Below are 18031 nucleotides of genomic sequence, written 5' to 3' on the forward strand. Positions count from 1 at the left end.
ATTCGCATTCTCACACAGGAAGTGATTTGTTTGTTTCCCACCTTGCAAAGCGCTGCCCAGCAGAGCGTCCAGCTCCGGGTTGATCTCCGCTTTCTCCTTCAGCATGTGGAAAAGCAGCTGGTTCTGGGTGGCGCTGTTGATCTCAGTCTGCTTCAACCTGCCCTCCATCACCTTCAGCTGAGAGTCCTTCTGAGCCGCCTGCAGACCCTGATACAGGATGACACAGCAGATGGGTTATCACTGGACATGCAGCAGTAAATTCTTTGTACCTGTTCATATATCTCAAACCAACAAACCCAATGAAGCCTCTGTATCCTTACCTTAAGTGGCCGATTTATAATTACTTCCACCGCTTCATTTGTTCCATCCACCTATCTCTTTGTGGCTGCATTTCCTCACTGGACCAATTAGGCTGCATCAAATCGAATCTTGTCTAATCTAATAGAAACTTAATTTAATCAAGTTGTTCCATTTAAAGTCTCATTGAATTCAATCTTATAAAGCAGCCATGGCTACGAAAGCAAGATCGAGATGAACGCACAAATTGTCTCCAAGTTGCCGCAGGAAAACAGCTTGTCAGGGTTTACTTCTTGGCAAAGAAGATGAGGACAGCAAATGTCGAAGGGTTTCAAAACAGACAATTTGATTAAAATGGACTGATGAATTTGCCTTTATCTTTAATGTTTAGTCATGATATTATTAATGTTTGTTTATCCATTTTGCAAAAGTGGCCCCCGGGCAAAACAAGTCGAGCATCCCTCGATTATCAAGTTGCTTTCAGAGATATACAGAGACCTGGCTTATCTTTTGCCAGCTCGTGAATGCAAACAAAAACACAGTGATAGCATTAAGGCTGAAATCACATTAAGTCAGCAGGGGCAGTAGGTACCTTATTGATGGCCATAGTCATGAAATGATCCAGAAGGAAGCGGGCCTCTGATAAATTACAGGAGCTGACCACTGCGGTGACATCCACAGTGTCTCCTTCCTCCTGTAACAGAATCATAACACAGTCAATAAAGTGTTGGGAAATACAATTGCTTTCTTGGCAAGAGCTAGAGGAGAAGATTGATACTACTCTTATAGATGTCTGTTAAATACCACCTGCAGCTGGTTAGCTTAGCTTAGCTTAGCTTAGCTCAAAGACTGGAAATGGTGAAACAGCTAGCCTGGCTCTGTCAAAATGAAACGAAAACTGCCCACTAGCACTCCTAACACTTCACAGAAACTAGTTCCTACACAGATATGAGTTGTTAGTAATATTTACACCCAACTGCCAAGTGGTGTGTAGCTAACTGAACGAGTGCTAATGCTAACCTTAGCTTGCTAAGCTTAGACTGAGGAGTAAATAGATAATGGAATGTGGTTAACATGACGGGAATGACTTTGAATAAAGCTTGGTTTGATAATAACGAAATACAATATTATACAACACATTTGTTTTTAAATTATATTTCACCAAAATAACACAGTGTAGCTACTTCAAATTTCAAAATGTTAGCTAAATCAGATATGTCCCATTCATTGTAACCTGTATAACTTCTTCTGACACACATAGGTTATTCTCCATGTATGCAGATATATACATTTACATTAAAGGAGTGTTAGTAATGTTTAATCATTGTTTCTCTTTTTAAAACTTGAATTTTTGAAAGTTAAAGTACAGCCATTAACCTGTAAACTGTATGAACATACCTGTAAGCTGTACAATGACTTTCTATTTACACACAAAGAAACTATAAACTTTTATAGTTTCCTTGTTTACATGAAGGAAAATGTAAAAGACAGAATGGTTAAGATGTCAGTGATAGTGTTCAAGGGGCCAGACTTAATAGGAGCGGGCATGGTAATTCAAACTGAAACCCATCATATTTTTGTTGTTTCAGCTCTGACTGAAAAATGCTTCCACCAGATTGAAAAACACACATTACATGATGCTTACTGGTGTTTTTTTCTAAATACTAAATATGTGTATTTTTTCCTTGTTATGGGTCTCCAAACAGATCATGTCTTTGTCCAGCAGCTGCATCTCAAGCCCCTGTTTGTTCCAAGATCGCTAACGTTACATCCTGACACATAAACAAACAGGGCAGGTCCGACCTGTTATCACTGAACAGACCTCAATCATAACCAGATCAGTTCTTAATGGCTCTGATTATTGTTCTGGCTGGACTTAATGATGTGGCCCTTCTGTTGGGTAATTATTTGCCACACTAGGACTTGACTGTATGCTATGATGCTTTGCAGTTTGCCTCAGTGATTTACATTCGTACTAATTAGTCATCCAACATTAATTAGCCAGCACACATAAGTCATGACAACGTTAAAGCTAGAGAGGCTCTAACATTTGCTAACACTCACTGACACCACATTAAAGGTAACAGTCCAAATTAATATAGGGCAACTCAACAGAGATACTGCTGGCTAATGTTAGCGTAACAAGTGCAAATCTTGTTCACAGACAGTCACAAGTACCAGTAAGTGATGGAGGTCCAGATTAGAAATAATTTGGCGATCAGCGCCACCTCCTGACAATTATTGGAAACACTATCTAACGTTAACCCTTCTGAATATTCATCAATATCATCAACAGTTTAAAGTTAGGCTAGTTAATGGAAACCAAATTCATGTACTCGCTATCAGCAGGTAGTGTTAGCTTTTTTGGATCCAACAGGATTGAGATGCAGCTGCTGGACAGAGACACGATCTGTTCAGAGACTAATAACAAGGCAAATTAAAGCGCATACTTTGCATCAAAAACTTTGTGTTTTGTAATCTGGTGGAAGGATTTTCCAGTCAAAGTTGAAACAATAAAGATAATGTGTTGTAGTGTGATTTACTGTGCCCACCCCATTGACTCCAATACAACTGACACCAAAGTCTGGCCCGTCGAGCGCTGTCACTGATGCCATGACCATTTCTTCTTTTATATTTTCCTTGGTTTACATAGTGTAGGTAATAGGAGGCTTTTGATTGGGCAACAGCACTACAAATGTCTCCTGGCAACTAATTTACACATGACTAAAGTCTTTACTAGCTAATGCTTTTTCTTCTAATGGTCCAACCCAATTAATTAAATCCATAGACATACATATTTCTATGTGTAAAACACTACTTCTAAACTAAGAGTAAGTAACACAATTCTAAGTTTGCACTGATTCAAAAGTTATTGTGTCATCCAGGTATTGAACATGTCAACTTACACAGTATTACAACAGTGTTCCCAGTGTTAACACTGTAGCCCTCAGGCTGCTTACAGCTGATAAATAACTGCACAGTTTGGCAAAAGGGACAGCAGTCGCAGGATTTTGTTGTAACTTCTGATTGGATATTATTTAAGCTCAAAAATAATTCATTAAAAACTACTGATGGAACACCATGAGTGTGACGTGAGAGGCCATGCAGAGTGAAATACTCTTCACATAACACTTGTAAAGTTGCATGTATTAACTGCTGTTCAGTGAGCATCATTAGGCTGCTGGACCTAATGGCTGCTGCATTAATAGGCTGCACTGACAGTGGCTGTTGTTTCACTGAGCCATTGTTTCCGTGACAAATAAGCACCTGATGCTTATTTGTCCAAAATGCTCTGGTGCAAAACTCTGCAATGATTTCCCAGTTATTAACTACAGTCAAGTACAAGCATGTACTAGCTAATGAGGTGGTGATACATAATACTGTGCACTGTTACTCCTTCCTTTACCCTGTGTTACCTTCATTTGTGAAGCATCACAACTACAAGCATTATGACTACAAGATATTACGAGACGTCACCTTGGCCTCCTCCATCTGCATGATGTTGGCCTGGCAGTCGGCGATGCTGTCGTTGATATAGTCAATGTTGGCGCCCAGAGACTCCAGCTCCTCGTTCAGGGAGGCCAGGGAGCGGTCGGCGTCTGCACCTTCCACCGCCATCTTCTCTTTCTTTCTGGACACTCGCTCTCTGCGCTTGGTCAGCTCCTCCCTTTGCTGAAATTGGTGTTGGAGTTTAAGGCGAGGGAATTAAGAGGAGACAGGAAGGGAAGGAACAAAAGAGGAATGAGGATGAGGTTTCACGGGCAAATATCATTTTATATTTCTCCTACAGGACTGAAAAACACACAATTTCTTCCCTTATTGCATGATTTTTATTATAATCTGATGACGTGTTACCTTCAACAGCCTGTTCATGTCCGTCTCCATGTTAGAAATGGTCATCCTCTGCATGATGATGTCAGTGACACGTCTCTCCAGTGACTGCCATTTGGCCCTGGCTGTCCTGGTGAGGTAGATACTTCCCATCCGCACCGGAGAACTCCTGAGGAAGAAGATATGGCTCCTTTTAAAACGGTTTAAACACACACTCAGCTGTGTAATGCACATTGCTTAGGTGCCACACCTGGCTCCATTGGCTGGGGACGCTCCAGATGTCTGCATCCTTCCTGGGGTGGCTCTATGAGGCTCCTGCAGAGGGTCGGGTAAGCTCACCTTCCTGCTCACCTTCCCAGACGTGGGCCTCACCTGCCGCCTGAGAGCCGTCACCTGATGCAGCAGTTCATATTGCATATTAGAGTTAAACAAAAGCCGATGCAAACCTGTTATAGTATCCATACTCTGTTTATGTGGCTGTGTGGCTCACCTCTTCATTCTTCCTGCGGAGAATCAGCTCCTGCTGTCTTTTCTGAGCCTCCATCTGCCTCAGTTGGTGCTGTAAGAAGAAAGTGAAAGGTTGGTGAGCAGTCATGACAAAAATCAACCTACTATATATTCTACTTTTAGAAAAGCAAGGCTTCATCATGTTATTAAGTTGTGAGATGTAGTGACCATTAAACCTAGATTGAGTTAAGAGCAGTAACTTTTTGACACACTTGAGTTTATGTGTAAAATAAGCAGTTATAGTTATATATTTTATTTGATATGGACATTACAGTAGCATTAGAACTGTGCATTTATGCACTAGGACCAGATGCGCTGTGTTTAATGTGTGTAGAGAAACGCTAATTTGCAACATCTGTTGAGGCGTTTTTAAACTGTAAAATACAGAGAAAACACATCCACAAATCGCACACAAAATACACCCACACATAGGCATTGGTATGGGTAGGTGACGAGTTGGGTATGGGAATAAGCCCCCTTCAATATTTTGAATATATGAAATATATTTTGACAAAATTAAAGAAATTTACGTCATAAATTGATGCAGAAAAAGCAAAAACTTGTGCATAAAAATTCACCAGAATGCAGGAAAAAATTGTTTGATGCTCAAAATTTTCTTGCAGAAGACGTCACCTGCAGTGTTGAAACGAAACCCAGAAACTTACACTCACAACACAACACCTACATACACAGAAACATAACCACACAAAATACAAAACGCAGGTGTGTCTACACTTGGGAATAATGTTGTTTCTCTTTCAGCCATGATTTAATACCTCTATGAAAAACATCGATTCTGCTGGTCGACAGTTTCATAGTTTTGCTCGAACAAACTCTCCAAAATAAAAGTAATTTGACAAATACTGTGTGATTGTGATAAATGTTTCCAACCCTCTCACCTCAGCTCTGCGCTGGTCTTTCTTCAGAGAGGCGATCTCCCTGTTCCTCTTGCACTCCGTTGCTCTGCTCCGCTCCTGCTGCTCCTTCATCTGACGCATCAGCGACACCTGGTGGAGACATACAAACACAGCAGGACAAAATCAGCACTGCAACGACAGGTGTGAAGCAGGGCTGGGCTATATACATATATATCGATATTATATCAATATTGTGATTTGAGACTAGATATCATCTTAGATTTTGGAGATTGTAATATATAAAGTGTTTTATTTTCCTGGTTTATAAGACTGCATTACAGTAAATAAATGTCATTTTCAAAACAAAACCCCCCAAAAACCCAAAACCTCTTCCTTTACCTTGGTCTTCTTCATCTCGGTCACATCCTGCTGGAGTTTCTTGAGCTGCTTCTCGTACTGCGACTGGTTCTTCAGTAGGCGGGCGTGCTCTTTCTGAGCTGACTGGAGCTTCTGCAGCTCTTTGTTCATGGAGCTCAGCTTCCTCTCGTACTCTGTTTTGATCTTCTTGGCCTTCTCCTCCGTACCCGACTCCACTGAACCTGGAGATGGAAATGATGAAAGCACAGCCTCGTTTGTTTTGTCCTTTTAGACCAGATTCTTCAGTCTCTTCAGTTTCAGAGGGGTATCTAAGTACTAGTTACAATGCTCATTACTGATTCAAGTCTCTGTTTGCACCTCTCTTACCCATATTATGCAGCACCTTGTCCCTCTCCAGCTGCGTGTCTCTGATCTTGTTCTGCAGCATCATCAGCTTCTGCTCGTACTGCTGTTTGAGCGTGTGCAGACGCCGCTGGCTGTTCTCCAGCTCATCAATCAGCTTCTGCTTGATGGCGATCTCGCAGGTGATGTTGGCCAGGTCGGCCTGGACGTTTTCTGCACACGAACAAATCATCACATCCTTTTGCCTCTTCTATTTTATCACCTATGACTTCATCGAAGAAGTTGTGCAAAATGGTGACTACCTTTCTCCTCCAGTTCATCAGAGTCAGACTCATCAGACGTCTCATCTCCCGCAATGTCAAAGTCCTCCTCCTCTCCATCTGCATCCTCGCCTTCTTCGTGGTCGCTGGCCTCCTGTCAAGATATAAGCACACACATGAACAAGACAGGAAGAAATACACACTTTAAAATGTGTTATCTTTAAATAGAAATGCAGTTCATATGCACCTCTGCTTCCTCGTTGCCTCGCTCGTGGTCGTTGTCTGGCACGTCCTCTTTGACAACACTGAAAAGATGAATAGACTATTAATCAGCTGCCAAACGAGCTCTCATACTGGAGGTCAGATTAGGAATGAACTGCAATTTAAATCAGAACAAGGATGGGTAAAGGGCACATGCAAGTGATTATACACTCGATCAGATCAGGAGCAGATGTGGAGTCAGTGTATTAATGGATGATTTCAGTGTAATTGCATGGAGGGTGACAGTGATGATACACTGGGAGAGGCAAAATGATTACTGATCACTATCAACAGTTAATATCACACACTGATTTCATTTTGAGAGGAAGTGCCACACACTACTAAGATGTGTTGACCAAAATCTGCAGACCGTTATCTAAAAATCTCGATTTTTTTTTTGCACACAATCAAACTTCAATTTAAGACGCTACTTATGATGAGATCTGATCAACAGCTCGTGTGTAGTGAAAAGGAAAACAGACAGAAGAGGAGGAGGTAAGAGCTAGTTAGAGTATCTGCTTCCCTCCAGGAGTGTTAACCACCTGTAGGTGGAGAAGAAGTTAGAGATTAGTCACTTTGGGAACTCATAAAGGGAGATCTGGGTTCGGACGCAGGTCAACAATCAGCTGAAATCCTTTCAATTACTTGGCTCATATCAATGATTTGCACCGCCGGTAATTGAACCAGTTTCAGATTTGACCCAATCCTGGGTGGGATATAGCAAACCTGGTGTGTTCAACCTCTCGGTGGTGACTCTCCTCGTATCGCCTTAGTCTTCAGAGAGAGAGGGATGGAAGGATGGGGGTGAGGATGGTGAGGTGCGGAGGTGAAGGAGGAGGTAGAAGGGGGCAGACAGGCCGCAGAAGTTGGGGCAAGCGAGGGAGTGTTACAAATTGGGAGAGAGACAGAGAATGAGAGAGCAGCACATAAAAAAAGAGAGACTGACAAACACACTGTGTTCAGATGATGAACACTGCTTATGGAGGTGCACATGACAGACTTCGCCTCAAGAAATTCTGCTAAAAACAATTACCAGATCACAAATTAAATTCCTCTCTTCTTCAGACAGCCATCATCATTTATAGCCGTCACCCTCGTCTCTAAATCCAGCCTTCATTCCATTTAAGAAACCCCAGGGAGTTAACTGCTAATGCAGGGAGCCAGGAGATAATTACCCACAACACATCAGGCCACACGCCCTCGCCGTGGCAACAGAAAAACATTAAGACTCTCCCTTTTCAGTATCCTCACAACGCGTTTGTTATTCTATTCACTTCCAGGGATGTTCTCAGGATTCAATACTAATTTAGCTGCATTTCTTTGATCCATACACTGACAGGGGAATTCAAATAGAATGGATTGTGGCAGCTGGTAGCATTGGGAATTGGGCATTACTTTCCGCCTTGTCCCGCCCTACTGTGCTGTGATTGGCTAGTACTAACTCTACCCATGACCACTTTGCCCTAACCCTGACTGTGTCCAACCTCGATGCAGTGACATGACGAGAACTCGACAATCAAAATACAGCAGGGCAGGTCTAGGAGATACCCTTTTGGAAAAAAAAAAAAATTGCATATCTGCCCTGTCTCAAGTAAGTGCTCAGGAACAGCGCCAAGCTTTGAGGCCAATTTCATACAGCGGCCAAACTGGAATTACAACGTCCAGGTTGCATGATGCCATTGGGCCCCGTAAGACTTTGCCCATAGACTTACATTGTGAGACGTCTGTAAATCTGTGGATACATTTTTTGAGCATCACAACCCCAGCAAAATGACTTGTTTCAATGACTTGATTGATCCTTTTGGTCCTTTAATGTTTTTCAAGTCTAGAAGAGCCATGCGATCAGGTCATTTTTATCCCCATTGAAGTTAGCAAAGTACGACACCGGAAATTAGCCAGTAAGTCTCCAGTGCACTTGCTCTATGGGCCTCACAATGCATAAGATCGAAGTAATTTTATACCCAGATTGAACTTTCTTAGCTTTATGGGCCACTCAGCAACTCTCATAGGAATGAACAGAGCCCCGCCTCCAATGCTGTATCCAGCTCTCTTTCTACATGCATGGTCTCAAGGTCCAAATCACAAAAGACATTGCGCTACTGATATTACAGCACAAACAGACCCAGAGAGTTTCGTAGCTGAGGGCAGTTTGCCTTTTTTGTGTCTAATTGCAGTTATTCTCGTGGCAATGTATATAAATGTTGCCTCTGCACCAAGAACACAGTAGGCAGGACACTAGCAGAGAGAGAAAGAAAACCGTGAGCTACACATCCTGACCGACAAAGTGCGGTGGCATGCCTGGCATGATGATGCCTTCGTCTGGCTGCAATCACTGCAACCGTGATCATCAGAAAGTCTGGAGCTTTTTTAACACAGAGAGTACACTACAACGTCCCTTCTTTAGGCCGCCTTCACATTTTTTTCACAGAACCAAATGACCGCAGCATCATTCTGCTCCAGTGTGTGAATTTAGACTGCATCCTGGCAATCGTGGAATCAAAAGAGGTGTGACAGGCATGACATGAAAAACCACTGCGTCAGCCTCTAATGTGACACAAAACATTCGTGCTAGCAGTGCTTTATAGACATAACATAACAGTGGCATTACATGGCAATAGCATGCATTTACTGTCCAAGTTATATGGTGGCTGATCTGTCTTTTGCTCGGAGGGTAAGGAGCTCCCGGACCTCATTATTTGCCAAATTTACGGACATTTACCACATTACAGCCACTGTTCTTCTTCTTTAAGTTAGCTGCTAACTGCTAACAGCTAACCGCTACATTTTAAATCTCCCTTGGTAGGTTGAAAGCATAACATGTCATCAAAATGTCACACCTATCGAGCCAATGGTCCCTTCTTGCCAGCTGCCGTTCTCTACCTCCTGTAGCAAATTAAGGGTGAGACCTCTCCGTTTCCCTATTCCACAACCGTACCTTAAATACAGCACGGCGAGGCGGCGTAACGGCACGATATTCAGGCCTGGAACAAGCAGTTTTTGAGGGGCTTGGCCGTGACACCCCTTAAATGCACCAACTCTGTGTTGCGGTTTGTGCAGGTTTAGCGGCAGCAAAAGCTGCTGTGAATTTGTCCCTGAATGTCATCATATGACAAACCATTGTGTCAGACCCACAGCATACCTCTTCTTCTTCTTCCTCTCCTTCTTCTTGAGTTTCTCCAGGCTTTTCTTGGCCATCTCAATGACGTCATTGGCTTCTTTCTCAGGGGCGAGTAAAGCCGGGGAGAAAGAGCCGCCGGGGCCGCCGTACAGCGAAGAGCGAGTGGAGGCCCGGGACAAGGTCTTCCTGAGATTCTCGTTTACAGCCTCGCTTTCAAGAAGTTTAGCTCTGAGAGAGGAGCAAAGTAGATACGGTCAGTGTTTAAATTGCTCTACATAGTACAACAAAATAAAATTTAAAATGTGGTCACGACATACCTGAGCTCCTCGATTTCTTTGATGTAGTTCTGAATCATGTTCCCGATCTCTTCATTGCCGTCACCTACAGTCAGAGGTATCATTTTAGCTTTAACATGGATTCATGGTGAATTGTCAGGAGCAGTGGTGGAGAAGAAGACTTTTAAATGTAGTAACGCACAATACCTTGAACAATAAAAACTACTCTTCAAACACTCCTGTGACAGTCATTTCAGAAATATACACCTGCTTTCGCCACAATCTGGTTGGCCTGGTCACTCAGGATCTGTGTGAGTCTAGCTCTCTGGGCGTCGATGGTCTCCTGCATGGCCTTCACTCTCACCCTCAGGTTATTGTTCTCCGTCTGCAGCATCGAGTTCTCATGGACCAAGTCGTTAATGCCTTCCATCCCATCTTCACCCACCATACGCTTCCCCTGAGCATCAGGCAAGGCAATTAATATAACATTTCCTTTGCACTCATGTCTGTGCACTGATTTTATTTTCTATATTGATCTATTTTGATCTATATTTACATCCTCCCTTCTTACCGTCCTGTACTCCATCAGCTCCATCTGCAGTCGCGCTATCTCCGTTCTAAGGGCGCTGATCTGCTGGCTGGCTCTGTCCTGGTTCACCATCACCTTGTTCTTAATGTTTCGGGCTCTGTTGGCGTACTTCAGAGTGTTCAAGGTCTCCATGAAGTCCCGGTCCGACGGGCTGATACAGGCGATCATCACTGTTTGACTGGAGAACGCACAAATGAGGAAAGTGGTGATCGGTTGCAATGAGTAATCTGTAAAACTAAGTTATTTTTGTACTAGTTAGTGATAATAAGAACTGTTATGTTAGGCATAGTAGGACAAATTTAACTTAAAGGGTGCATATAAACTTTTTTTTTATCTGACTTGTGAGGCACTGCTCTCTACCTCTTGAAACTGTGATCCATCATCACAGATATAATCCATATTAGCACACAGTGGTTACAAACCTGTTGCCACCGAGTGAGTCCTGTAACAGCCGGGTCAGTTTGGAGTCTCTGTAAGGCACGTGAGTGGAGCGTTTACTCCTGTCTCCCAGAGCACTGATGACATTTCCCAAAGCAAGCTGCGGTAAGACAAGGAAAAACAACAAGTTTATGATTGAATATTTGAGAGTAAAAACAATGCCAGGAATGAATGAAATAGGGAGTTAACAACTCTGTACTTTTGGAAAACACCATTCATTTGTACTTAAGTGAAGCGAAATGATAATTGTGTCAGGGAGAGAAATTAAATGTGTGGTTCATGTTCTGGCCACATGGGGGCTCCCTTGCTCCACAAAATTACCCAGACGTGCCATTGTAGAATGACAGATTGACTATCAGGGTGTCTGCAGATCCTTAACAAGTCTTTAAATGTCTTAATTTATTTTTTAAAAAGCCTTAAATTCAAATTTATGTGGTCTCAATTGCCACAAACATTTTATCTAATTCAACTATCCATTTTTTAATTTCTTTTTGTTAAAAACTCTTCTGCATTTAAGTCCACATTTCTGCTATCAAAAATCTTTTAAGCTACCACTGAACCTTCTTCTGTCTTTTTACTTTATACTTGCAATTACCTGTTGATGAAACATAGATTAACCTAATTCACTCTAATAACCATGTTCCTAGGCTATATAAAACCCACTCCTGCATGGGACCTCGCGTAATACTTAACTTTATACTTACCTGCAATGCCTGAATAAGTAAAAGATGATTTGTCCAAACACGTCTTAAATGTCGTTTAAAATCATCTTGCAAAGGTCATAAAAAGCCTTACATCTAAGTGTCAGATTACTGTAAACATGCTGACCACAACAAATGCAAATTTTCCAGTAGGTTTAACATTATTTAATCCATAATGGATCCAATGCATAAATACAGTATATGTCTGTGGCCTATAACTGTACTTCACTGTGCAATATAAAATGTCTGGTGCAGACTGAGACATGTTCTTAGGTTCCTCACCAGCCCACAGTTGATGGAGATGCCCTCTTTGGCTCTGTCTCCTGTCGCTCCGGTCCTCTTCAGTCTCTCAGAACCTGCCAGGTCCACAAAGTGGAACTTGGCTGTCAGTGTCTCAAACTCGTTAATCTCTGAGTCGTTAGCTAGACGGTTGTCTGTTACATTATCCTGAAGGAGGAAGAACGGAATAGAATTGGAAGGAGATACACTATTAAGCACAGTTAAAGGATTCGATTGTGAAATTGTAGCTGATGATCATCTCAGTCTAGCAGAATATCAGTATCATGTTCAGTGGCAGCAGAGATCTGCCGCTGTGTGTTAGAGTACGTACGTTGTTATCAGGAGAGCAGACTCGGACTTGGCACAGGTGGATGGTGAAGATGGCATGGGAGCGCGAACTCTGGACGTTCATCTGAGTGCTGGCGGTGGTACGAGACAGAGCGCCCAGCTTCAGACACTGAATCATCTGTTAGAGGAGAGGTGGAGGGAACAGACGGCAGGAGAGAAAGAGACAGGAGATGACATAATGTGAGTGTTCATACTGTATGTCACAGACATCTCTGTGTCACGGTCATAAAATGATATTAATATAAAAACTATATAGCGAACCGGTCCATTATATAGCAATCAATGAGACACAGAGATTTGTCCTGTCACTTATCCACAAACCTTGCTAAGATCAATGTTCACAGGAACTATTTCTCAAACAGAGGGTAGCACTACATTTGAGAAAAAAAAGTTTTCTTCCCAATTTCAAGATAACAAGGGGTGAGTAACTGATATACAAATGATCATTTTGAGGACGAAGAATTCCTTTTAAAGCCACTTTAATTAAACACAGCTAAATGCTGGACAAAGATGGGGTTGGTGCAAATAAAGCTGTCTGTGGGGTGTTAAAGCTGACCTCAGCCGCAGAGGTGACGGTGCGCGTGGTGACCCCCACGGTGTAGATTCCTCCATTGGCATCCTCGTGGATTTTGATGTTGGACCTCTGCTTCCTGGCCTCGAGGTCTCGCGTCGAGTCAAACAAGTCCAGCACCTCCTCGTTGTACAACTGGAGATTTAATTAATAAAAAACAGGAGAGACAAAGTGTAATTATGACATCATCAGCACCATCTTTTACTTTACTTTTCAGCCTGATCTCTTCCCTTCAGCTGCTTCCTCACCAGCTGCTAGCAGCCACTTGGTGGTTAAAAATAAATCCAGGAGCTGACCACGGAGACAGACTAATGACAGTTTAATGGCTGTAGGGTCATCTGGACGCTTTAACAACCTCAAACCCCTACACCCTTTGCTGACCTTTGACCTCTTGCTGTCTGCATGCTCTGGCTACATCTAACTAATGGGCCTTAAGTGGACTGGACATGTTGAGTGTAGAGTTTAGACTATGGGTGATAATTGCACCTTAATATGGGAGGAAAACACTAATTTCTGGGTTGAAATCCTGTGAAAGTGTCACATTTTTGTGTGTTTCTGCACCTCCAGGAACTGTGCGTTGATCTTGAACTCAGGAACAGGCCTGCCCTGCTCGGTGGCAGCCTGTCTGCGCTCCTCGATCCCTCTGAACAGGTGGTAGACAGCTCGGGGAATGATACCAAGCTCGTCCTCGCCGATGTTGACGTCAAAGCCGGTTCCCATGGTGTAGGTCTTTCCTGAACCCGTCTGGACGCAGGGAAGAAGACAGAGTCATCAGTTACTTCACCAACAGGGGATACAAGTCTATTTTTGCTTACATCATGTGGGTTCCTGATGTAGTTTAGTAGGTTTTTATACCCATATATCTTTTTTATTTCTTTTTATTTCTTTCTTTAGTTTTTTAATACTTTATTTCGAACAATTAAAAAATAAAAATATGGAATTAGAGGGGTTGAAAAGTTATTTGGTAAACAGGAATCAATTTGTGCAGATGGGTGATCACCAATCAACACACCTTGATATTACATGTGGAGTCCCACAGGGGTCTGTTTTGGGTCCCAAATTGTTTATTATGTATATAAATGATATTTGTTTATAACCCCCTTCTCTCTCTTCAACCACTCAGCTAACTAAAGTCTCTAGGGCTTGGAGGTTGGGGTGCAGCTCTGAGGAGTTTCTCTAACAGAGGGAAAAGAGGGGTCAGAGGGGATGGGGGTAATCGCCATGGTGACAAAAGGAGGAATGCGACATTGAGCTCAAATTCACGCGTCACCCCTCTCCTCCCTGTCGAAACGCCTGAAAGAGACCCTGACAGGAGTGTGTGTCTGTGTGTGTTTGTGGGGTGATATATTAGGGAGTGTGTGAGAAAGACGCTGTGTGTGTATGTCTGTTAATTCTACGAGACCACACCTGTGTGATTACTGTGTTTGTGCACATGCTCCTGTGTATGTGTATGTGTATGTGTGTGTGTGTGTGTGTTCGGCCTCCGCTGCGCCCTGTGAAAGGCTCTTTGACAGGAATACAAGGGCTGCAGGAACAATGTGAGGAGAGAATAATGAACAGAAAGAAGAAGAAGAGCGCAGGGGAAGAGTAAGAGGAGGGAAAGAGACGCTGAGAGGCAGGAAGCTTGCTCTCTCTGTACATTTCAGCCCAGACGAGACACAACAAAGGCTAACAGAAACAGTTTGTATTGAGTAGGCTTTGACGCTGCTGCACCAAAGTATTCATGTCATGTTGCCACATACTGTTACAGGCCTTCACTCTACCACAGGGTCCAAAATATTATGAATACACAGAGCAGAGGTATCAGGAGCGTTAGCAACATCAGAGGGTGTCAGTGAAGCAGTGATGTTAGCTTGAAGCTAACTCAAAGTAGCTAGCTTGAAGTTCAAAGGCTGCTTAGTAAAGCAAAGGAACAGAAAAAGAAGAAAGACACGCAGTAACTAAAAACAGAATGTTTCCTTTAGCTAGTCTAATTACATTAAAATAACTTAAAGATAGCTTAAACATATCATATCACGTGTATTCCTCTAGTTTCAGAGGCTGACACAGCAGTTACTGCTACCTGCTAAGCTAGGCTAGTTAGCTTTTAGTTAGCAGGACTATTTTAACTGGTGTTTATGATAACATTTAGCCGCTGCCTTATTTATGTAATATAACAAAGTCATTTGCTATTTTATGGATTTATAAATGCTGATTTGAATGCAGGAGACATATAGGAAAGGGTGGGTAAATTAGCTTTCAGCAGCTAGCCTTAGCTAGTAAGTTCTATAATGTAATGATTTGGTAGCTGGTAAAAGAGATGTCAGAAAGTCTGATTGTAGTCTTACCTCCATTTTGACCCATGTAGTTATTCTGTTTGGCTTTTTTGTGCAGTGTAACGTTAGTGCTAACTATTTCCTGTCAAAATCTGTTGCTGTGAGCTCAACAATGGAGAGTACGGAAAAGTCCGAAAGAGACGACTCATAATGAAGAAAAACTATTTTGTTGTTTCAACTTGTCGGTTTAATTTAAAAAATGTTTTCAATTAATATCCTATGGTCTGGCTGTTTTTGTTAGGTTAAAAAAGAAACATTAATGTTAAGTTTTAGTTGAGTTGGGTTGTGCCTTTTCAATGAAATGAAATGATTACAGTAGCCTTGCTGCTACTGTTAGGGTTGCTTGCCTGGTGCAAGCGTCAAAGAAGTTTCGTAGCTTCCAGATTTACTTCTGCAGTATGCGGCCCACTGAATATGTGCAGTAGTGTTTCTCCCGCTGGCCAGGGTACAATTCGGGGTTCAGTATAGGGATAGGGATAGCATGTAGGGATAGTTCTACATGCGGACTGGAGGAGCCAGGGATCAAACTGGCGATCTATATCTGAGCCACAGTGACAGGTTTTGTCTTTACATCTTGGATGATGGACTTGTCTTGTTCAAAACTGCAAGAGAGTGACATTAAAAACTGTCTTAATGTGTTATTTAATGTGTCATTTGTCCAGGTAGGCTATTAGTGGGGCATAACAAAAAATATCCCCTAATAAACATCTACTGTATAGGGACCTGGTTTTTGTAGTAAAAGCTTATTAAAGAAACTATTTTGTTGCTGAAAGTAAGATAAGAAGATTAATGGCATTCACATCTGCTCACTACAGAGCTGCAGTGAGCATCCAGTTAGCTTTCACACTCTGCTTTGATTGGGTAATAAACTCCCTTTCTATCTCGCCTTTTCAGGCTAATCTATCAGAGCCAATATAAAGCTGCGGTGGAGCAAGCAGGTCGGAACAAGTCAGCTGATAGTGTATTGACAGAGCTGCTGCAGCTCTGAGGCATGTTCACTCCCTCAGTACCCAGACTGATGATATGAAACCAAATCAGCTTCATGTCACATGCCGCCGTAAATCTTGCTGGAAGTAGCTCCATCCCCTGGAGCGATGCAAAAAGGGAACACAGTGCATGTGTGCCCTGTGCCGACCTAGCAGCATGCAAAACACCCACCTGTCCGTATGCAAAGATAGTGGCATTGTAGCCTTCGAAGCAGCCTTCGATGAGCCTCTCAGTGCAGTGGGTGTAGATGGATTCCTGCTGGGTATCCATGTCGAAGACATAGTCGTAGGTGAAGGCCTTGTCCTTACCCAGGACCACCTGCGGCTCCCCGGGCATCACATAGGTACAGATGTGGCAGCCCTCGATCTTCTCCTTGGCCAGCTGAGGACGGATCCTGGTAGACAGAGGGAGACAGAGACAGTGAGACAGTAGTCTGGATTTCTTCCAAACTTTCAGCTCCTGAGGAAAACATTTTTTGTCTATCATCCAAGACTGACTGGCGCTTTAAAAGCAGATAATAGCAAGAAGCAGCCCTGCCTAAAAAACCCAGAAATCCCTCATATAATGACTACAGATATGAGCCAGAAAAAAGGCTAAAAATCAAACCCTGTTGAGGACATTTCCACGATCAATTTTAATTTAAAGCCTCATTTTTTAAATGCACAAACTTTCCTAGATTCTCAAGGCCTCTGGCAACTCTGATCCGTGGATGTTTGTTAATGTGTGTGTAAGACAGCGGCAGAGTGGAGCTGTCTGTGCATGCAGCCACAGCCTGATCACGAATTTATCTGATATTTGACATGATTGATTTTTACAGCTGTGATGATAAAAATGTAGCTGAGCAGGAGGTAATATTTTCACTCAGCTGCAACCTGATGAGTGCTGCTACTGTGCAGTGTGTGTGTCTGTTTGTGTGTGTGAGAAGGACCATGCAGTGCCAGCATACTCTCCAGCAGCAGCCACCATACTCAGCACAGTGCCCTCACTGTTCAAGAGAGAGCTCTGGGTAAACAGTCCCACCCTGGATTTCATTAAGGAATTGCTCCGTTTGCTTTAGTACAAATAAACACACTGTTATTACATCATTTCCTCCCATGATGCACCTCTGGCCACTCATCACTGAACTCACTGTCCACCTGAAGAGGAAGTGAAATATTGGAAGGAAATGGCTTGGACTTATTGGGAGAAACATTTGCAGCCTTGAAAGGAACATATTAAAGATTATATACAGCAAAAGATAACACTGAAATACCAGAAATATTATTGGACATGCTTTAGAAAAAAAAAGGAAATTTCCTGCTTGGATATTTTTTGTAAGTATAACATTTATTTCTCCAAAGCTGCAGCCAAAATGAACCCAGATAAATTAAAGAGAAAAATAACAACCAAGACACCTGAGAATCTCAGGACAGTATCATTATAAATGGCTGCTATTGTTGCTCTGCTGACAGGCATTGACTCGGAGTGTGTGTATGTGTGTGTGAGGATGTGGTGCTTTGCATGCAGTTTGTATTCTGTGTGCACTACTTTTTGAGTGTGCTTGCATTAAAAAAAGAGTCTCACATTCATCACAGCAAGGGCCTATAGACGTTCTGAATGGCCTGAAAGGACAGTCAGTGTGTGCGTGTGTGTGTGCGTGCGTGTGTGTGTGTGTGTGTGTGTGTGTGTGTGTGTGTG

At 42.6% G+C, this 18031-nt stretch overlaps 1 protein-coding gene across 2 annotated transcripts in view; it reads right to left on the reverse strand.

The window, feature by feature from the left end:
- LOC126384655 (kinesin-like protein KIF21A) overlaps positions 1–18031 on the reverse strand; it is a 48705-nt gene that overhangs the window by 11894 nt on the left and 18780 nt on the right. The window contains exons 2-23 of one of the 2 annotated variants that reach the window (XM_050035801.1): positions 16526–16748; positions 13614–13796; positions 13038–13187; positions 12465–12599; positions 12137–12301; positions 11138–11253; positions 10698–10893; positions 10394–10583; positions 10169–10232; positions 9873–10079; positions 7460–7507; positions 6720–6777; positions 6515–6626; positions 6237–6425; positions 5892–6091; positions 5535–5642; positions 4619–4687; positions 4379–4521; positions 4153–4297; positions 3775–3969; positions 890–991; positions 42–207 (exon numbers count right to left, since the gene is read on the reverse strand). In XM_050035801.1, the coding sequence (XP_049891758.1) occupies positions 42–207; positions 890–991; positions 3775–3969; positions 4153–4297; positions 4379–4521; positions 4619–4687; positions 5535–5642; positions 5892–6091; positions 6237–6425; positions 6515–6626; positions 6720–6777; positions 7460–7507; positions 9873–10079; positions 10169–10232; positions 10394–10583; positions 10698–10893; positions 11138–11253; positions 12137–12301; positions 12465–12599; positions 13038–13187; positions 13614–13796; positions 16526–16748 (3164 nt within the window). The remainder of the gene's footprint in view (positions 1–41; positions 208–889; positions 992–3774; positions 3970–4152; positions 4298–4378; positions 4522–4618; positions 4688–5534; positions 5643–5891; positions 6092–6236; positions 6426–6514; positions 6627–6719; positions 6778–7459; positions 7508–9872; positions 10080–10168; positions 10233–10393; positions 10584–10697; positions 10894–11137; positions 11254–12136; positions 12302–12464; positions 12600–13037; positions 13188–13613; positions 13797–16525; positions 16749–18031) is intronic. The other variant, XM_050035802.1, reaches the window with a different exon arrangement.

The sequence above is a fragment of the Epinephelus moara genome, chromosome 23 (assembly GCF_006386435.1).
Source record: "Epinephelus moara isolate mb chromosome 23, YSFRI_EMoa_1.0, whole genome shotgun sequence".
NCBI classification, from domain to species: domain Eukaryota; kingdom Metazoa; phylum Chordata; class Actinopteri; order Perciformes; family Serranidae; genus Epinephelus; species Epinephelus moara.